Raw genomic sequence first — 22,065 nt, forward strand, 5'->3', positions numbered from 1 at the left:
GAAATTGTTATGAGTTTTTCTTATAAAAGTAAATTCTTTCCATTTATAGAGTCAACCTTTACTCTGAGATGATGCCCTTCCTATTCATGTCTTTGTATAAAGGAAATGATCGTGATAGGTGATAGAATTCGGGGGTAAAGCCTTTATTTAGTAAAATTTTTAAATGGCAATCTTTATGTTAATCTCCTAATTTAAAAAGCAAACAAACTGGTATTGGTCTGTGAATCCAAAGCTTTAAGAATCCCTGCTGTAAATCTAACCCCCTCTTACACATGGGCCCCGACACCCACAGGGGCATCTCATTGCAAAGCTCCCTCATGACCAGGGTCTCGCCAACTTGGCCACCAGCACTGTCCACACTGTGAGGCACTGGCTCCTTTCAACCAAAGCTCTACCCTTGCCCAAACCATGGCCCAGGGGTCAGGAGACTGGTGTCTGAGGATGGCTTTATAATTCAGTGCATGGCTGAGATGACTCCCCTGTCTCCACCTGTAAAGTGAAGATGCTAGGTTGACTGTGCAGGGTCTTTCCAGCATCTGCAATGTCCCATTGCCAGTCAGTGGCTGGCAGGGCAGCTCTCCCTCCCGCTGTGGAACCAGAGGCAGGCAGGTCTCCACGCCTCCTTACCCCTTCTCCGCTCTGGCCCCTCTCCTGCAGAGAGTTGGAGGAATTTCCTGTCCCACCAGGGCTGGTTTTGAGGGCTTTCCTGTCTTCCTGTCAGCAACCCTCTCCCCCCGCAGGTCCTCAAGGGATTAATAGTAAGGCTCCCGTGCATTTCCCCAGAACTTTGTACTCTACAATGTGGTTAAGAGCTAATAGGATTAACACCCATGGAATAACCTTCCAAGCCTCCCTATTTGAGATCTTTGTACTCCACCCTCGAAAGAGGACATGGGCTAGATGCTTTCTAAGGCACCTGCCTGCCCGAAGGCATCAGGGCTGTTGTTTTGACGTGTTTTATTCTTGCCTCTTAACAAAATGAATACAGATTCATTGTACAAATCTTAGATAACATAAAGATGAGATATTTTAATATCTCTCAACCCAGTAGTCTTAATTTTTTCATCTTTGTTAATGTGAAATCAGATGAAAGTAGAAGCGTTCTGATTAAAGGGGAGCCTGGAGCCCTGTCCTTTCGGTTACCCCACTTCCTTCTCCTGTCCCAGCCTCTCAGAGACACTGGGGATTCCTAGGGCCCTGCAGAGCACAGTTTGAAACCCGCTGCCTTAAACCAAATGAAGTGACTCTAATGATGGAATTACAGGCACTGAAACAGGCTACAGAGTGGGAGGAGGGTACACCCCCCAGTGGAAAGCTGGGGGGTGGGATGAGCCAGTGGTCTGACACCTGCACAAAGCCACAAGTGGAAAGACCAGGGACTCCTTCAGCTTCTGACCCAATGGGAACTTTGGGGGGACTTTTGACCAAAGGAAAGCAGCTGATTATAAATCAACACTTTGTATACGTGGTGATTCTGCAGTCTGTGCATCTGGGGAAACCTGGGAAGTGAAGGTGGGGTGGACAGGCCGGGCCGGAGACCAGCTGAGCTAAGCCCCGAGGTGCCCATTCTTGCAACACTTTCCATGCCATCTGCTTATCAGTTTGTCCTCCTCCTCTGACTTCATTAGATTAATGTCTCTCTAAGAAGTGCTCAAAGCCCGAGACCGATTAGCTCATGTTAAGAAGCAGATATTAAAGGATAACTGTTGACCTGGTTAGAGACTTGGTTCTTGCCTAGAATGACCTTCCTACAGAAGTGACAATGAATTAGGGGACGACCCGGTGGCTGGGAAATAGCAGTCAATTCTGTCTGCCTGAGACCCTGTGAATGGGATTGTTTCTCTCACTCTCTTCCCTCTGAGGTCACTCAGGAAGGTCAAAAGCAAGCTGGCATCTGCTGCCAGTGGCTTACAAGAGTGCCTTAAATTATTCTAGAATCAGAAAATGATAGGAGGTCAAGCTGTCTAGTCCAATTTCCGTTCTGTACTGGATTCCTGCCAAGTGGCTTTGTGTCCTTCCAGTGATGGGGAGCTCATTACTGCATGAAACCACCACTTCCACCATGGGGAACTAACTGTTGTACCATTTTCCTCTTTGTTTGTACTGAGCTGAAGTCTGTCTCCCTTGGGGCCACAAAAAGTAAGTCAGTCAGCCTCCTGTCCCCTGAGGCGGTCCTGAGTGTGTGGAAGGACGCTGACCACGTCCATCTTGAGTCTGTCCTCAGCCTCTGTGCATATCTGTGTCCTTTGAAATGCAATGCCTGGAAATGAACCCCCTTACACTTCTGAGCTTGACAATTGCATCTGTAACCTTATCGATCCCGTGACATCCTGTGTCATGCGCAGTGGTGATACCCCTATTTCACCAGTGGCTAATATATTGAGGTTCAGTGAAGAGGTGTGCCTGCACCAGTCATACAGCAAAGGGGGGGCAGAGCCAGGCTCCCACTCCTGCCCCTTAGGCTGCTGACATCTTCTCTCTGCTGCCTCCAGATGGTGGATCACCCCCAAATGTTTTACACAGGTTTAAATACACAGTCCGCCTTAAGTGCTGGAATCCACCAAATGCTGTGGAAACAGGAATGGGCAAGACTACTTTCAACTAGGGGAATCAGGCAGGACTTCCTGGAGGAGGTGGCAGTTGAGCCAAGCAGAGATTGCCAGAAAGGAAACTGACTGAGGTACAGAGGCGGGCAGGAACTGGCGAGCGGACCGAGTCCACCCTGTCACTGTCGAGTGCCTCTCCCTCAGCACTAGCTGAGACCCAAGCGAAAACAGCCCCTCCTGGCATCCAAGACCTTGGCCAGCCTCAGTGCCCAGCACAGCAGCGTGGGAAGTGCCTGGCACATTGCAGACCCTCCGCTCTGTGCAGTAGCTTCACGGAGGCAGCTCTCATGCTCCCGGCACCCTCTTGACGCTCACATTCTTGGAGGCCCCCAGGTCCCCAAGTGGGGGCCCTTTGATGGAGCTCTCCTGACCCCGTCACAAAGGGCCTGGGGAAGCAGGGAAGCTGGGAGCACCACACACCCCCAGACTTCTCGGACGTGGACAGAAGGACAAGTGTTCCCTCAGGGCTGGGATTTTGTTTTCTCTGTTTCCTCCTCAGAGGAAATTCCACTGCGAATTTTATTTTTGGCAGTTTGCAAGCAATGAGACCGCTCACACAGGGGCCTCCCGTGGCACCAGACAGGCACAGGCTTGGCTCAGGACAGATGCCCCGTTCCTCCTCTGCGACCCCAGCCCCTTCCCTCTCCAGTCCCCTCGGTCCCTGGACTTCAGATGAGGCTACCCTTTAGTCAAGGTGAGGACTCCTGGTGGGGAGGAAGGATGCTGGCCGTAGATTCCAGGCCCCTGGCCTCTGCCACAGCCTTGCCCCAAACTTGCATCCTGCAAGTCACCGGCCATCTCAGCTTCAGCTTCCTCACCTACACGAGAGGCAGAACCTCCAGTGGGAAAATAGGGTTTTACAGAATTAGTTATTAAGAGTTTGAGATGTGAGGATTAAATGAGACGCGTGTATGTGACAGCCATTAGCAAAAGGAAAAAGATGTCCGAAGGGCAGTGCTTAATCCACAGGAATAATTTTGCTAATAATAGTACTTCTACTAATCATGGGTGACATTTACTGAGCACCGCGTCAGGCAGAATGATGCTCCCCAAAGATGTCCACGTGTTAATCCCTGGAACCTGTGAATATGTTACCTCACATGGCTCTATTAGTCTGCTCGGGCTGCCGTAACTAAGTACCACAGACTGGGTGGTGTGAACAACAGAAATCTGTTTTCTCACAGTTCTGGAGGCAAGAAGTTCTAGACAGAGTTGGTTTCTTCTGAGGCCCCTCTCCTTGGCTTGTGGATACCCTCTTCTCCCAGCATCTTCCCATCATTCCCATCTTCCCTCTGGATGTCTGTGTCCTAATTTTCTCTTCTTATAATGACACCAGTCATATTGGAGTAGGGCTCACCCTAATGACCTCCTTTTAACTTAATTACCTCTTTTAAAGACTCTGTCTCCAAATACAGTCATGTTCATGGGAGCTAGGACTTCCCTATATGAATTCAGGGTGGGGAGACACTACTCAGCCCATAACAATGGCAAAAGGGACTTTGCAGATGTGATTAAATTAAGGATCTGGTGATGGGGAGATGACCCTGGCTTATTTGGTGAGCCTATTGTTATCACAAGGGCCCCCAAAAGAGGGAGACAAGAGAATCAGAATCAGAGCGAGATTGGAAGATGCTCTGCTGCTAGCTTTTAATATGGAGGGAGGGACCCTGAGCCAAGGAATGCGGGTGGCTTTCAGAAGCTGGAAAAACAAGAAAACAGGTGCTCACCTTGGACCTTCAGAAGGGGCACAATCCTGCTCACTTTTAGGACTTCTGATCTCCAGGTCTGTAAGATAATATTGGGCTGGCCAAAAAGTTCGTTCAGGTTTTCCCATGACATGAAAAACCAGAACGAACTTTTTGGCCAACCCAAAAAATGTGGGTTGGCTTTTTGTTGTTGTTTGTTTGTTTATTTATTTGGTTGTGGCAGGTCTTAGTTGCGGCTCGCTGGCTCCTTAGTTGCAGCACGTGGGTGGGCTCCTTAGTTGCGGCATGCATGTGGGATCTAGTTCCCTGGCCAGGGATTGAACCCAGGCTCCCCGCATTGGGAGCGTGGAGTCTTAACCCCTGTGCCACCAGGGAAGTCTCAATGGGGGTTGTTTTAAGCCAATAAGTTTGTGGTATTTTGTTATAGCACAGTAGGTCACTCATGTCAGAATTTACTTATATTATGGCATTTAATCCTCACCATAACTCTAAAGGGGGAGTTCTGTTATTATACTCATTTTGAAGACTGGGAAACTGAGACATGGAGAGGTTAATAACTCTCCCAGGGCCACATAGATAGTGTGTGAAGTGACAGAGATGCGCTTTGCACCCTGACAGGCTGGCTCCAGAGCCCACCCCCTTAACCCTGGAAAGCACCCCAAGGAGTGCTGAGTGACTGATGGTGGGACTCTGGGCAGCCTGGCTGGCCACCAGCGGCCTCTCAAGTTACGCCCTGCCCCTCCTCTGCCAGACATGAGAGGCTGGTCCCAGCCCACTCCCATTGTACATGGTAATAAGGATGCCCGCTCCACCCATGTAGCACTTGCCAGCCTGCATGGGCTTTCATTGCACAGACACACCACAGGGCTCAGATGCCAAAGGAACGTGTGCCTCTCCACCTGTGGGCGATTCTGGACTCCCACCGTTAGTTCTATGACTTTCATGTTTTTACCTCCCTCTGACTCTCACTTCAAGCATATACCCTTAGAACGGCAGAGGATTCTAATCATGGGCTCGTAGGGAGTTTCAGGGCCTGAGAGATGACCCCTTGTGCATTCGCCAGGTTCCTCACTGGCCTCAGGCCCTCCATCCTTCCCTCATGTCGGGAACTACCTTCTGGGAGAGGCTGCATCACAGGGCACTTTCCAAAGCCATTGCAGTCTCCCTGACAAGGCTACCCACCCCTCCCCAGTAAAACATCTGTTTTCTGTTCTTTGTTGGGAGCAACTTGTGCTTGAAGCCCGGGGCAATGGGGCAAAGTGGGGGGTGGCCTTTTGCTGGGCTGTGCTCTGTGTCCCAAACCAACTGTACTCATTAAGCCCACAGCTCTCACTTATTCTACTATTAGAGAATAATAACTAGTGTGGCTTTGTATTTGCTCAGCCCAAAAGACCTCTGTCCTCCCCTCCTTTCATCCAAATCTCCCTTCACATCACCCCATGAGGTTATTCTTGAAAACAACAACAAAGCTCTTAGGAAATCAAGATATTATTTACATGTAATAAAATTCACTCATTTTAAGTGTACAGATTGATGAATGCCGGGAAATGTATACAATCGTGTGACCTGCAGTCAGGAGGGTGAATGTTTCTGCACCAGAAAAAGCTTCCTTGTGCCCTTGTTCAGTCAGTCTCCCCCAGCTGCAGCCCAGGAAGCCACTGGTCTATTTTCTGTCACTATAGTTTTGCCTTTTCTAGAATCTTGTAAGAATAGAATCCTCGTATGTAGTCTTTGGTGTTTGACTCTTTCATTTAGCATGTTTTGAGGTCCCTCCATATTATCGCACATATTAGTAATTTAGTCCATCTGACTGCTGAGTAGCGTCCGGGAGTACGGATATACCACACTTTGTTCATCCATCCACCAGTTGATGGATACTTGGATTGCTGCCAGCGTGGGCCTCTTACGAGTAAAGCTGCCGTGAACATTTACATATACCCGGACATATTTTCACTTTCTCTTGGGTAAATTCCTAGGAGTGGAATGTGTGGGTTGTCTGATAACTTGATAAGCACGGTCTTGTGTATGTATGATTTAACTTTATGAGATACTTCCATAGATTTTCCCAAAGCGGTTGTACCATTTCGCATTCCCACCAGCAACCTATGAGTGTTTCAGTTCCTCCACGTTCTCACCAAAGCTCGATATTCTCGTTCTTTGTAAATTTTAGCCATTTAGTGAGTGGACAGTGGCATTTCGTTACAATTTGCATTTCTCTGATGACTGGTGATGTTGAACATCTTTACATAGGCTTGTTATTTGTGTATCTTATTTTGTGAAGTATCTGTTCAGTATTTTACCCATTTTGTATTAGGTTGTTTGTCTTATTGAATTGTAAGAGTTCTTTATATATTCTGGATATAAGCCCTTTCCAGGTCTATGTTTAGGAAAAAATGTTCTCCCAGTCTCTCCTGGGCTTACTCTTTTTTTTTTTTTTTTTTTTTTGGGGTACGCGGGCTTCTCACTGTTGTGGCCTCTCCCATTGCGGAGCACAGGCTCCGGACGCGTAGGCTCAGCGGCCATGGCTCACGGGCCTAGCCGCTCCGCGGCACGCAGGATCTCCCAGACCGGGGCACGAACCTGTGTCCCCTGCATCGGCAGGCGGACTCCCAACCACTGCGCCACCAGGGAAGCCCTGGACTTACTCTTGATAAGATATAGAGACATGGGGTAGGAAGATCCCTGGAGCTGTGCTGCTTCCTAGCTGTTCCTCCTTGAGTAAATCCCTGCCCCTCTGTGAGCTTCAGTTTCTTCATCAATCAGATGGGAACAAAAAACCTACCCTGCTATCCCCAAGTGTTGTTAGGGGCCCTAGGAAGAATTATGACTATGAAAGCATTTTGTAAACTCCTCAGACTTACACATAGGTTAACAGTATTGTCAAGTTGCTTGTTAGAGGCCCTCACAGAGCCCCCAGACCAGTGGGGGCAACCAAAAAGTAAATGATGATTACAGGGCTGAGTGGAACATGTCCCATCAGGAGAGGTGGCAGCGCCTCCCAGGATCACAGCACGGGCCCTGCTCTTGTTCTGAAGGAGGGTTACAGGACGGCTGAATCAGAAGGAACAGCATGTGCAAAGTTTTGTGGCCCAGCCCAGCTCATGCCTGGTGGATGCTGGTGCTTTGCAGAGAGCCCCAGTGCCACTGGGAGCCCCATAACATCCAGTGACATGGTTCTTATTTCCAGGATCACCCCGAGGTGGCTGAGGCTGGAGTTGGGTGTCCCTTTGCAGGTGTTGGCTGCGCCTTCAAGGTAAGCATCTGAGTGTGAGAGAGGAGACCTATCTGTATACTACAGTCTCAGACCTTCCCATCAGCCCCTCCGGGATGTTCCCACAACATCAAGCTATGCCTCTGGATGTACCTTACATGACTTTCCCAAGCAACAAAATCACTAGTAAATCATCTTCGTACTCAGGGGAGTTCTTAATGTCTCACCTGGGCATTGTAGCATCACAAAAATGACCACCGCCCGCACCCCCAGAAACCCCTTTGCCTCTCTCCATGGTCCTGAATCATCAGTGCACTCAAGGGCATGGCAGAATTGTTGCTCTGGAGGCTGGGATGGACACAGCTCATCATGGGTATGTCTCATGCCAGGGTCCTTCTCCGAATCCCTCTTGCTGTACACTTCCCTTGGCCGGATGAATGGATATGACTTCCCTTGGCAACCTTTGGTGGCAGGACTCTCCACTGCTCCCTGGTTCTCCCTCCCCCTCTGTTTTCACTGATCAGCCCCACTCTCTTGGCAGGGGGGCCCAAAGTTCATGCAGGAGCATGAGGTCACCTCCCAGGCTACCCACCTGAACCTGCTGTTAGGGTTCATGAAACAGTGGAAGGCCCAGCTGGGCTCTGGCCTGGGGTCTGGACCCATGGCCCTGGAGCAGAATCTGTCAGACCTGCAGCTGCAGGGGGCTGTGGAGACAGCTGGGGACCTAGAGGTGGACTGCTACCGGGCCCCCTGCTCCGAGAGCCAGGAGGAGCTGGCCCTGCAGCACTTCATGAAGGAGAAGCTCCTGACTGAGCTGGAGGGGAAGCTGTGCGTGTTTGAGAACATTGTCGCCGTCCTCAACAAGGAGGTGGAGGCCTCCCACCTGGCCCTGGCCGCCTCCATCCACCAGAGCCGGCTGGGCCGTGAGCACATCCTGAGCTTGGAACGGAGGGTGAGCATGGGAGGCACGTTTACCCTCAAGGCAGCTCAGGGCCCCCCCCACACCGCCCCGCCGCCCCATCTTGTCTCCAGAGCAGAGGACCAGCCTTCCTGCTAAGCATTCTCCCTGTGCAGACCAGTCACTCCTCCTTCAAAAATATCTCTCCTGCATCCCACAGCCTTCTAGGAAGAGGACTGAGTCAGAAGTTATAGTCAAGGTCAAACTCCCCCGTCCAGTGCTTCCTTTCCTTTGCTTAAACTTCTGCAATAGACTATTCCCACCCCAAGCATCTCATTCCACAGCTGGACATTTTGTACCACTAGAAAGTTCTCCCTCATACTTAACTAAAATCAGCCTCCTGTGTCTTCCCTGCCCCTCGGGGCCCCCAAAACATCTGACTTCTAGCCCCCATGGAAGCCCTTCAGAGATGAGCAGTCAGTAATAATATCCTGAGTGTTTCCTTTTTTAGGCTAAACACCCCCAGTGCCTTCACCACTTCATCAGAGCACATCGTTTCATGCTGTCCTCATATGTGCTGGCTCAGCCTCTAAAGGATTCCACACACTCAGAGTGGTGGTGTCAAACCACCAGATAATCCACTTATCTGACAGTTCTTGGTTGCACCAGACTGTCCCCTCCTATGTTCCAGAGCTTATACTTTTCTTAATATAACCAGTCACAATGTTAATGTTGCTTTTTGGAGGGGCGGCAACATTACTTCACCGTCTCATGTTGAGTTAGGCCTGGATTTTCGTTCCAGGTCCACCATTAACTTGCTGTATAGATCTGGGCAAATCACAGGACTGCAGCTTTCCCATCCGTAAAATTAGGGCTTCAGTTTTCTTTAAGGACACTCACTTCCATTCCTGACTTCCCTACCTGAGTACACCCAAGAATAAATTTGTATTCTTTCAAATGTCAGTGGAGGAACCTACCAGAAGAGCCAGGCACTGGGTTTGGGTGGCGAAGTAAAGGATTTATTTATGTAACTCTTGCCCCAGTTGGAAGGTGATGGCCTCCCTGAGGGCAGTGACTGTGTCTTCAGTTCATTAACGAATTTCCTGGCTCTGCTCTTACGTGCCAGACACTGTGCAAGGCATGGACACAGATAAAATGAGCATGGGCCCAGCTGTTGATAGGGGAGACCATCTATCCTGTTGGAAAGGCAGAAAAATATATCTCAGGTGGTTGTAAAGCCTCTATAAGATCGAAGATGAAAGAGAGAAACCAGCTGAGCTAGGGCAGTGGTTAAGTGTTTCGCAGAGGAAGAACTCTCTGAGCCAGGTTCCTGACGGATGAACAGGAGTTGGCCAGTGGACAAGGAAGGGAAAGGAATCCCGGGCAGGAGGGACGGCATGTACAAAGGCAGATGCACGTGGCTGAGGGAGGCAAGGAAAGCAAATTCGGGGGCAGCCCTGTCTCTACATCCCGCTGTCCCCATCCCACCGCCAAGCTGGATTCTGGTGCCCCTGGCTGAATGGGCTTCCCCGCCCCAGGTGATGGAGCTGCAGCAGACCTTGGCCCAGAAAGACCAGGCCCTGGGCAAGCTGGAGCAGAGCTTCCGCCTCATGGAAGAGGCCTCCTACGACGGCACGTTCCTATGGAAGGTCACCAGTGTCACCAGGCGGTGCCATGAGTCAGCCTGCGGCAGGACCGTCAGCCTCTTCTCCCCAGGTAAGGCCTCCCCGGGGGCACAGACACCAACTGGGGGAGGCGGGGGGGGGGGGTGTCCCGCTCTGACAGGCGGGCTGCGCCCAGTTAGGCCAGTGTCCATTCAGGCCCCCGGCGCTACCAGGCCCGCGGAGGTAGTAGGCCCCTCCCCGCTCAGCCGCGTGGATCAGGGGCTGTTTGCACCAGGCGTACCTCCCTGGACATCCGTCATGGTCTGCAACTAGGAATAAAATGATCTACGTTGTGTGGATATCGGTTGTGAAAGAGAGTGCGCTGTGAACCAAAGTGTGTAGATGCGAGGGAAGCCCAGGGTGACTTTCACAGGTAAATACCATGGGGCCCTGCCCTCCGAGACCCCGTGGTCTGAAATAAGACAAGTGGAAAACTCTCTGTGTACCACTGTGGGGAGCACGTGATTGAGTATTGTGTACACTGGGGCAGTTCTTAGTCGTTTCTGGGGCCCCTGGGCCTGGCACGAGGTCTTGCATGAAGTAGGCAGTTACTCGGTTGTTGTTTCTCCTAATTAACTGATAGCTGTCTGTGTAACAATGTGTGTATTTGTGCTCAGACCTGTGTGCTTTTCCCCTGGCCTCACTCGCGTGCCTCTAAGTAAACGGGTGGGTCGTTAAGGAGGATTTCTGCCGATGGCAGTTTTAACCACCACTCACATCTGCTCCAGCCTCGTGCCTTTCCTGGCCATCTGCTCCTCTGACACACCCAAGGTCAACAGTGCTGGGATTCAGAGGGGCATGGGAGCTTGCCCCACACCATAGAGCAGGCTGGGTCCCAAAGCCAGCCCCCCTTTCCCCAGGAACAGGGACAGCCCCTTCAGGGGGTGGCCTCGCCTCCTACACGTAAGCTTTTTTGTCCTGGCTTCTTTCCAGAGAGGGAAAAAGCAAGCAGTGTCTCTGGCTTCCTGTTCTACCAAAACACAAGGGGCACAGATGAGTCAGACTGTCAGCCTGTCCCTCCTCCACTCCTTCCCGCATACCCTCCACACCCTGTCCGCGCTCAGCCCCTCCCAGAAGGGCCCTCATGGTGACGGCTACTGGAACCCACACTCAGATGGCTCTTTCAGCTGCCCAGGGAGAGAGCCCACAGGCCCCTGTGCCTAATCACCAGGGGATGATTCATCCCGGGGGCCTTTGCCAGCGGTGGCCGGCAGCACTGTGATTCACCGCACTCTCTCCCAGCCTCCAGGAGACCCCGACCGCTTGGCCTAGGGCAGCGGAAAGAATTCCGTGTTGGGAGGTAGGAGGCCTGGCCCCTAATTCTGTCTCTGCCCCCAGTACACTGTGACACTGTGGCCAGCCACTTCCCCTTGCTGGGCTTGGGTTCCCGACTACAAAATGCAGGTTGGTTAAATCAGAAGTGTGATCCCGGGCTTCCCTGGTGGCGCAGTGGTTGAGCGTCCGCCTGCAGATGCTAGGGACATGGGTTCGTGCCCCAGTCCGGGAAGATCCCACATGCCGCGGAGCAGCTGGGCCCGTGAGCCATGGCCGCTGAGCCTGCGCGTCCGGAGCCTGTGCTCCGCAACGGGAGAGGCCACAACAGTGAGAGGCCCGCGTACCGCAAAAAAAAAAAAAAAAAGAAGTGTGATCCCAGGGCCAGCAGCATCTCTGTCCCCTGTTAGAAATGCCAATTCTCAGTCCTCACCCCAGCGCTACTGAGTCAGAAGCTCCAGGGGCAATCTGTGATTCTGATGGCCTTTGACAGCCACCAGGCCAGATGATCTCCAAGATTTGATGCTCTGTAATGGAGAAGAATGCTGAGCTCCATCCCCAGATTTCATTTTTATGGTTTTTTTTTTTTGGTTGCATTGGGTCTTCGTTGCGGTGGCTTCTCTTGTTGCGGAACATGGGCTCTAGGCACGCAGGCTTCAGTAGTTGTGGTGCGCGGGCTCAGTTGTTGTGGCTCGCGGGCTTTAGAGCGCAGGCTCAGTAGTTGTGGCGCACGGGCTTAGTTGCTCTGCGGCATGTGGGGTCTTCCCGGACCAAGGCTCAAACCCATGTCCCCTGCATTAGCAGGCAGATTCTTAACCACCGTGCCACCAGGGAAGTCCCGATTTTGTAGTTTTGAGCCATGACCTGGGCATGCCTAACTGTCAGTCCCAGTTTCCTCATCTGCAAAGCCCAGCACTCTCCAGCTGCCTCGGCGCTGACTCTGGCTTCCTCATTTCAGCTTTCTACACTGCCAAGTACGGATACAAGTTGTGCCTGCGGCTCTACCTGAATGGGGATGGGACGGGGAAGAGGACCCACCTGTCCCTCTTCATCGTGATCATGAGAGGGGAGTATGATGCTCTGCTGCCGTGGCCTTTCCGGAACAAGGTATGGGCCTGGGGGACAGTGGGGATGGGATGGAGGAAACCTGGGTCCTGATCCTGATTGAGCCATGAACTTGCCTGTGTGACCTCGGCAGATCCTTTGCCCTCCGTGCTGTCAGTTTCCCCTCATAAAACAAGAGCCTGAGTTCACATCTAGTAGCCAAGGCTCTTTGCTGCATTCTGAGTCTAGGAGCTAAAATGTTTGGACCAGCGACCCTGGAAGACATGTAGAGATGAAGTTCATGTTGGGGGTGAATAAGGAAAACTTCTTGGAGGAGGTCCTGTGGGGCTGGCCTGAACTGACAGCGTTCTCAGAAAAAGAGAAGGAGGAGGAGATGCCTCTGCACACCTTGTAGAATGGCCAAAATCCCAAACGCTGACAACACCCAATGCTGGCAGGGATGTGGTGCAGCAGGAACTCTCCCTCACTGCTGGTGGGACTGTAAAATGGCGCAGCCACTTTGGAAGATAGTTTGGCGGTTTCTTACAAAATTAAACATACTCTTATCATGTGACCCAGAAATTACACTCCTTGGTGTTTACCCAAATGCGTTGAAAACTTACGTCCACACAAAACCCCTGCAGACAGATATTTACAGCGACTTTATTCATAATCGCCAAAACTTGGAAGCAGCCAAGATGTCCTTCAGTAGGTGAACGGATAAATAAGCTCTGGTCAATCTAGACAGTGGAATATTATTCAGTGCTGTAAAGAAATAAGCTACCAAGCCATGAAAAGATATGGAGGAAGCTTAAAGGCATATTACTGAGTGAAAGAAGCCCGTCTGAAAAAGCTAGATACTGTGTGATTCCAATTACATGGTATTCTGGAAAAGGCAAAACTGTGGAGATAGTAAAAAGATCAGTGGTTGCCAGGATTTCATGGAGGGGAGGAGAGATGAATAGGTGGAACGCAGAGGATTTTTAGGGCAGTGTAAATACTCTGAATGATATTATAATGATAAGATTCACGTCCTTATACATTTGTCCAAACCCATAGAATGTACAACGCTAAGAATGAACCTTAAACTAGGGACTTTGGGTGAATATGATGCGTCAACATAGGTTCATCACCTGTAGCAAATGTACCGCTTTGATGGGGATGTTGACAGTGTAGGAGGTCGTGTGGGGATATGTACTCGGAAATCTCTGTGTTTTCCATTCAATTTTGCTGTGCACCTAAAATTGCTCTGAAAAATAAAGTTTGTTAAAAATGCTTAAAAGGGCCGCCAGAGGTGGGAGTGTGGCAGGGATTCCCCGCAGGTGGACAGCGGCAGCAAGGGAGTGGGAGAGGGGAAGGGGAGGGTGTGGACTCCACACCTCAGCTGGGTGGAGGGAGATAAGGGCGAGCAGGTGGGGTGGAAGCGGTAGTGCCGCAGTGGTCTGGCTATGAGTCAGTAGGTCAGTGGTTCCCATATGTGCTGGGGGGATTTTCAAAATACTAATGACTGGGTCTCACTCCCATAGATGGTGAGACATGAGCATTGGGAGTTTTCAAACCTTCCCAGGGAATTCTAAAGTGCAGCCAAGTTTGAGAAATGACTGCTGCAGTGGGCGATGGGCATTTCAGTGACGTGTGCCAGGGAGGAGGCTGTGTGTCACTTTGAGATCGTTGGCTTCTCGGAGGCACACAGGGCCCCTGTACAGACCAGAAGCTGGGTTCGTGTTTCAGGGTGTTGATTGCCGTCTGCTCAGTGGAAGGCCTGTCTGCTCTCGCCTGGGAGGGTCCAGCTGTGTTTGAAGGATCAGACAGACATCTCAGTGCAGGAAGGGACATCTTGGGTTATGGAGTCCAACCTCCTTGTCCGGGCTTAGTCCCCCCTTTAGCCCCCAACAGCCAACCACAGCTGGCAGTGGCATCTGAATTCCCCGTCCTGTTAAGAACACCTGAGCTCTAATCGTGGGACACCCCTGAAGCCTGCTCACGGTACCAGGTGCTTCTGTTTCCGGGCTCTTCCTGTACGCCATGTGTGGTCCTTACGTGTTTCTTTGACTCCTGATCAGTGTGAGCTCAGGGTTAGAGGGGCTGCACGGGTGACAGGCACAGACCCTGTCCCTGATCTCCCACTGGCCCCTGCCCCGCAGGTCACTTTCATGCTGCTCGACCAGAACAACCGTGAGCACGCCATCGACGCCTTCCGGCCCGACCTGAACTCAGCATCCTTCCAGCGGCCCCAGAGCGAAACCAATGTGGCCAGCGGCTGCCCACTCTTCTTCCCCCTCAACAAGCTGCAGTCGCCCAAGCATGCCTACGTGAAGGACGACACCATGTTCCTCAAGTGCATCGTGGAGACAGACGCTTAGGGCAGGAGGGGCCGAGCGAGCCGCACCCGGGTCCCGAGGGAGCACCCGCTCAGATGGGCGTTCAGCAAGATGACTGAGGTCCTGCCTTTGGCGCCCAAGATCCCAAGGCACAGTGATGGGCCGGGGCTGGCATGACGTGAGCCGAGCGGACAGATTGACCGTGGCTAGCTATCGGTTTAGTGTGGCGGGACCTTGGACTGGGCCCACAAAGGCACACGGTCCCAAAGGAGGTGGTGCAGGACTGATCCCCCTGCACTGACCGTGCAGCACTGGAGCCCCGAGAGCCACCTGGCCCTGAATGTTGAGATGGACTCTGGCCGAGATGGGGAGGGTGTGGGGACCAGGCTGGGGCATGGATGGGGAACTGGAGGTGTGGGACCTCAGCAAAGAAGCTCCAGGGATGGGAAGACCTCTGCAGGCCGCCACGGAGAGTGAGCTTGCTCTCGTCCTGCTTGGAATCAGAACCAGGACCAGGGGGTGGAAGTGACAGGGTGCCAGTGCGAATTCAATCTGTCCCAGCCTGGACCGAGTTCCCCAGTACTGGAGGTGAACAAGCAAAACCAGGGGGCTACGCTGCGGGGAGGGCATCAGATGCGGGGAGGGGTGGTTTTGAAGACCTTCATGGATCCTTCCAGCCCAGAGTCTCTGACTCTAGGCCTCCTGGGCCAGATGAGGCCTAGTGCCGCAGGGGGTCTGGAAACATTCAGGAGCCCGATGCCCTCCAGTTTCCTGACTCACCTTCAGTATCGCCAGGTGGGCTGAGCTGACCCGCATGGTACCTGCCACCCTGGGCCCGGCAGTCTGCTTGCCCTCCATGCAGAGCCACGCAGAGGCCCTGCGTCCTGCGCGTCCCCCAGCTGAGCGCCCCTCCACCTTCTCCAGGTGAAACCAGGTCCCTAGCTCCCAGAGGCAGCTGGAAGGAGCGCGGAGAAGGAGAGGGGCACAGACTCTCCACGCTGCCTGCCTGGGGGCCCCACTCTTGGCCATTTCCAGAATCCCGTGTCTCCTGTTGAACGAAGGCAACCACATCTCTAGTTGATGGATCAGGACCGCTGAGCCACCCACAGATGTTGACCTTTTATATGTATAAAACCAAAGAATTTTTTTAAATGTCTTTTGCACTTTTCATGAAGGGTATGGTTGTGGGAGTTGGTGGTGACTTGTGAGGTCTGGGTGGCGCTGCCAGTTTTGCAGGTGGCATCCAAGGCTGGTGTGCTGGCAGGAACATGCCTCTCTGCCTCAGTCTTCTGACTGTAATGGGGGAACCACCCCGGCCTGCCTCCCTCGCTGAGTTCTGTGACCTCAAAGGAGATGCTACACAGGAGAGGCTAGAGAGAGAAAGGCCCGGGCACCACTGCCCACCTGGCCTGGCCTGGCTGCGGCCCATGCTTGTCTTCTCACCTTGGAGGTCCCTACACAACCAGTTCCTGTAAGGACCCTCGCCCGTCTTTCCAGAGCCCTGAGGCTGCACGTTGCCGCTCAGAGATGCAGGGCAGGTCCCCCGCTCCTCTCCCCACCAGGCTTCCCTGCAGCTTACTCTTCCTCTATTTGCCGAGGCTGTGATGGGCTTCATGTCTCACACCCTCAGGGTTCTCATCTGTGAAATGGGTCAGCAGCCCTGCCTGTCCTCTCTAGCCCAGCGTTTGTGAGGATGATGCTCACATAAGAGGTAACGGAGCAGCACGGCCCAGTGGGATCAGTATATCAGAAAACCCAGACCCACCCCTAGTCCAGACCTGGTATCCCATCATACCTCAGCCTCTTCATTTACAAACACGGGGAAGCATCCTGCCTGGCCCTGCCCAGCTCACAAAGTTTTCACGAGGCCCAAATATGATACCCGAGCCCTAGTGCTTTGTAGTGTAATGGCATCTTGCCACACGTGATAGGCTACAAACGTGTCAGGGCTTCTTTTTCTCGTCCCCGCTGCTGACAACCTGTCATGAGGCTGACTTGCTTCCTTGATGTGTGTAGAAACAAAGGTCTGGCCCAGCAAGTGATGGGGACATCTGTCTCAAAGCTGGTATCCTGGCCAAAAAAAAAAAAAATCATCCCTACTCACTAAGGTAACAAGCGATTTGTGGGACAAGCACTACTAGGGACAAATATCACTCTGTCCCTTTCATCGCTTATATCTAATGGGAAAAGACACATACTCTCTTCAGACACTGTGAGCTGCAGCCATTCTTTCGGTAAAGCTTTATTGAGACCTACTGTGCTGGCCCCTAGGGTGTGGGGAACGGTAAGATGTGCACCCTACCCTCAAGAAACTCTTAGTGCAGTGGGTGAAACAGGTATAAGTAGCTCATTGAAACTGATACATAAGAGAGGCTCAGAGACAGCACAGGAACTCAGATCCGTTGGTTGAAGCGCGGAGGGCTTCCTGGAAGAGGTGGCCTGTAAACTCACCCTTAAAATATTTTTGAGATGCAGAGAATAGGGCTGTGAGGGACAGTAAAGACCCAGAGTTGGGATGCAGTCTTGCCCTCAGGTAAGGTCTGGGAGGCGGAACCGCGGAGGGGAGGGCAGGAAGGCAGGATGGGCTGGAGCACAGAAGGCATCTAAGGTGGTCCCAACTGCCCGAAAGTAGCAGCACTGGGTGGGAGGTTCCCAAATCAACCTGCGTGTGACCTTTCAGGCTGTTGACAGCAGGATGAGACGATGGTTTGAAACCGTTAACTAATTTACCTTCCACCAAAGCCCTGTGTTAAGTGCACCAAACACCTGATGTCTTACCTCTTACAGACGATTCAAGAGGAGGGGAGGCAAGATGCAGGCAAAGCTGCTGTTTCATTGGCTCCTCACAAAACCCTTGTGAGGCAAGCATCGTGTAATCCCCTTTTAGAGACCGGGAAGCTGAGGCCAGAGAGGCCCGGTGCCCTGCCTAATGTCAGGTGGGAGAAGGGGAGGCAGTGGAATTCGAAGCCAGGTCTTTGCTTCTAGTTACTTTCCTTCGTTTAGATTGACGAGGAATCTTCAGTTCCTTTTGTATCTTCAGCCAAGATGAAGTCACATCTTTACGGGAAGCCCTGGGAGGCAACGGGTCCCTCTGCTCCCAGCCAGAGGGTCTGCCCGTGGGAACCACAACGTCACCCCGATGGTGCCCAGGAGGGGCGCGTGAGCACAGTCAGCAAAGGGAACGTTTGCTGTTACCTGGCGGCTCACAGGCCTCCTTGGGGGTGTCCACAGGTGATCCTCGGACCACCCTGAGCCATATGGACGACTATTTATGCCTTTAATTGTTCATTTCTGATTGCAAGAGACACATACTCATGGTAGAAAAACTGGAAAACTACAAATGTAGTATACAAAAGGAAGTAAAAATCAGTCATGAGCCCAGTGTCCAGAGAGTACTACTAGAAACATTTTAATAAATTTTCTACGTCTTTTTGAAACAGTAGATACAAACACACACACACACACACACACACACACACACACACACACACGGACTTTTAAAAATGCATTTAAATCATACTAATTACAGCCTTATGCTCTCCTTTGTTCACTTAAGAGCCCCTTATCCCATTCTTCCGTTAGCCCTTGTTCATAGGTGAAGCCAAGGAAACTAAGAAGAGGGAGATAATGTGTTCAAGCCCAATCTGAATCAGTGGTGGAATCAGGATTCACACTTTCGATGTGATTCACAGTCAGATGGAGAAACTGAGGCACCAAGAGGATCAGCCTGTCGGAGGTCATGTGACTGCAGGGCTCCTGGACTCTTCTCTGCCTTTCATCTGGTGTCTGGGCACGGCTCCCGGAGATCTCAGGAGAGGATTTGCTCTGTGGGTCTGAAAGAGACCGTGGGTCCAGAAGCCAGTGGGCGGGACGCTGTGCCCAACTGCGCCTGGGAGAGTGATGCTTCCTGTGCTTTCAAGCAGCTGTACCCCAGTGGAGCAGACAGGACCCACTTCCCCTTCCTGACCCCTGCTCCCCTACTGAGCTCCAGAGCAGAGACTTGCTAAGCCTCAGTTCCTACTTCTGCATGAAGGTGAAAATCCTAGCCTCACAGTGTTGCTATGAGGATGCCAAGGTTGTAGAAACCACTAGTTTTGGACACTGTGGGGTCCCAGTCTAATAATAACAGAAACAAGGGTCCCAAACAGTCATGGAGTGCCGAGCCTACCGGTAGACGCTGAGCTGAGGGCTCACAGGCATCATTGCATGAAACTTGCATAAAAACCCCAAGAGGAGGTGTGATGATTATCACCCCGATTTTATAGAGGAGGAAACCCAGGCTCTGAGAGGTAAAAATCACCCACCCAAGGTCACACAAGTGCCGGGAGCCAGGACTTGGACCCAGATCAGTCTATGCCAGATTCAAACCCTTAGCCCATGACGTGATCAGCATAAGGTGGAAATGGTACAGAAAAAGGTGAGGTCGGTTTTAGGTCTGCGCAGACTGCAGGTTCATTTTTAAACAAGCATAACGATGAGAACGACAGCTTACTGAGCACCTACTTTACTTGCATTACCTGCAAGTACCACCCTTAATATTGATAACTGACCTAGGAGGAAGGCACTGTTGTCCTTACTTTATAGATGAAGAAACAAGCTCAGAGAGGCCAGGCAACTTCCCCAAGGTTACACAGCTAGTAGGCATGTCTCTGCCTCCACAGTGAGAGGTTTTACCCATGGTGGTGTCCTCTCCAGTGCTTTGGGGAGCAGGAGAGGGTCAGATGGATGTGATGTCCCTTCTGGACCAGCCACCAGCCCTTCTTCTCCAGAGGAGATGGGCCTGCCTGGAGCACTCCACCTGGCGGGACCTCTTGGGTAGGATTGACACCGGCCACGGGGAAGGGGAAGGATGAAATCAGGGGAGCTGCTGGGGGGCCCCTGAGCCTTTGCCAGGAGCTGGATCTCATTTGCTGCCTTGGCATCTGGGACTTGCGTTCGTTTAAGCAAAGCACATTCATGTGGCACAGAGTTTGGGGACCATTCCAGAGAGGCTGGGATATTACAGTCATCTGGCTGATGACATTTCTTCCTTTTCAGGTCCTTTCCTCAACTCCCACCTGTCTCAAGGCATTTCTTCCGTAGAAAGTCCGGGGTGTATGGTGCGAATGTCATCATAGCTGTCCCAGCCAATCCTGGTAAGGCAGGGAGGTGAAAGTCACCCAGCAGGTCAGTGGCTCGGCTATGGTGGCCTGTGATTCCTCTCTGGTGGGAGGAGGTCAGCTGAGTCATCGTCCCTCCCCACCTGTTGCTCTCACCCTCCTGTCGCCCTCTGGGCAGTTGGATCCATTCTTCCAGCAGTAGGGCCCCTGTTCTCTTTGTACAGATGAAAAGCAGGAGCTCAGAGAAGAGCAACTCCCTCGGGGCAGCCAGGTGCCTAGAGGCAGAGCCTCCTAGGACCTGGGTCTGCTGCCACACACCCCTGCCCTTGGGCTGTACCCACTAACTTGTCGATTTCAATATTGAAGGTTCTCTCTATGGAAACAACTGATTTCTATCCCCGCTTCCTCTCACAAGCACAGCTCCATCTGGGGAGAAATCCCAGGGCTGGCAATGGAGTGGAATCCACCTGGGACACGGGTGTCTGGGACTGGGGGGTGGGAGAAAAGCTCCTCTCTGCTGCTACTGTGCCCCCTGGGGAGCTGCCTGCCCCTCGGATGTCTCCTGGGGGCGGGGTGGGGGTATGAGTGCACTCCCAACCCCCTAGACCATTGAGTGTCCGGTGTTCAGCCTGCCCCGGACTCTGTACTCTTGCTGTGGGACCTTGGGCCAGTCACCTGCCATCTCTGAGCTCACGTTCCCAGGACTTCCCTGGCGGTCCAGTGGTTAAGACTCTGCACTCCCAATGCAGGGGGCACGGGTTCGATCCTTGGTCAGGGAAGATCCCACATGCTGCATGGTGTGGCAAAACAACAACAACAACAAAAAAAAAAACCACAAAGGCAAATCTGAGCTCACGTTCCCATCTGCATAGTGGACAGGTGGGTGGGGACAGATACAGTGCTGACCATGTGGGATTCTGGGCGCAAAGAGCCAGACCGAAGGAGGCCCTCTTCCCCACGGCACGTGAGCAGCATGCCCTGGTCAGGGCATGCAGATCACTTCAGACTGTCTCCCCGCAGCCTCTCACTTGCATTTGGTCAAGAGCAGGTGTTGGAGTCCAATAGTCCAGTTCAAGTCCCAGCTCTGTCACTTAGTAGCTGTGTGTCCTTGGGCAAGTTCTTTAACTTCTCTGTGCCTCCATTTCCCCAAGTGTTAAAAGGTGATGATAAATTCCTACCTTGTAGGGATGTGTGGGAATGAAGCAAGCCAACACATGGCAGGAACTTCGATGGAGCCCCTAGTGTGAGCGGCGTGTAGTATTCCTGCTACAATTACTACCAAGGTCTTAACCCTCAAGCTCCAGCCCACTGAGGAGCCGTGAGTCAAGGCCATACAGCTCTCTTCCCACTAGCCCTGGCACTGTCTCCCGATCGCTGATCCACCAGAGGCCAGCTCCTAACCCTGTGGGGCCTCAGTGACCTCATGTAGAAAATGACACTTGGACTTCACTCTGGGTCGCGAGACACAGCACAGAGCTGACACTTAGGAGACAATCACGAACAGATCTTCCACAGGCTGGGTGCTGTGCACCTCTGAGGGTGTTTCTGCAAAGCCCAGCGTCATCAGGACTTGAGGGGGAGGGAATGTGCACCCCTTCCTCCCTCTGGCATGGACCTGCCTAAACCGTGTGTTGGGCTGTTAAGATCCAGAGAGTTCCTTTTTTCATTGCAGTCAGGTGTTTTCAGAGCCTCACCACTCACTGATGCCGGCACCAGTTCCTTCCGGCCCAGAGGCCTCTTTGCGGCTCCGCAGGACAGCCCTGCCCTCTGCCCAAGGTCCAGGGTGGAGCTGGAAGGCTGGCAGGGGGGTAGAGCCTGACACAGATGGAGGCCACCCTGCGATCCTGCTCTACTCCTGCCTCTCGCCCTGGCTTCTGCCAGCCCGCCGGCCCTGCCCACCGGTGCAGGTGAGAGTTTGAATCAGGAATAGTTTGTCTTTGGGCTTCTGTGAAGACAGGGAAGGGATCCCCAGAATCTTAGGTCTCAGGGGGCTGTGAGCATCTCTGGTCTAACCCCTGTCACCCACTGTGCAGATGGGCACAGGGAGGCCAAGGAACGTGCCCAGGTTTGCACAGCCAGCCAGCAGGGGACCCAGGCTCCTCCACCCAGGCCTGGAAGAGCGCTTACCTGGCCCCTGCCCTGACCAGAACACAGTCCCCACAGGAGGAGCAGAGCTTAGGGAGGGCCAAGCCTGGAGGAGGTCACTTTTCAGGAAAGGGCTAAGGGCGCCTTGTCGACCGGGGG

The 22,065-nt window shown here is 52.5% G+C and overlaps 1 protein-coding gene across 8 annotated transcripts in view; it reads left to right on the forward strand.

Annotated features, from left to right (window-relative positions):
- The window catches only part of TRAF1 (TNF receptor associated factor 1), a 41,527-nt gene extending 25,561 nt beyond the window's left edge, over window positions 1–15,966 (forward strand). For all 8 annotated transcript variants that reach the window (XM_060014227.1, XM_060014228.1, XM_060014230.1 and 5 more), the window contains 5 exons: window positions 7,500–7,565; window positions 8,065–8,475; window positions 9,960–10,137; window positions 12,316–12,464; window positions 14,546–15,966. In XM_060014227.1, the coding sequence (XP_059870210.1) occupies window positions 7,500–7,565; window positions 8,065–8,475; window positions 9,960–10,137; window positions 12,316–12,464; window positions 14,546–14,764 (1,023 nt within the window). In that variant the 3' untranslated portion in view covers window positions 14,765–15,966. The remainder of the gene's footprint in view (window positions 1–7,499; window positions 7,566–8,064; window positions 8,476–9,959; window positions 10,138–12,315; window positions 12,465–14,545) is intronic.
- The last annotated feature ends 6,099 nt before the right edge of the window (window positions 15,967–22,065 follow it).

Source organism: Delphinus delphis, chromosome 6 (genome assembly GCF_949987515.2).
Source record: "Delphinus delphis chromosome 6, mDelDel1.2, whole genome shotgun sequence".
In the NCBI taxonomy this organism is placed as follows: domain Eukaryota; kingdom Metazoa; phylum Chordata; class Mammalia; order Artiodactyla; family Delphinidae; genus Delphinus; species Delphinus delphis.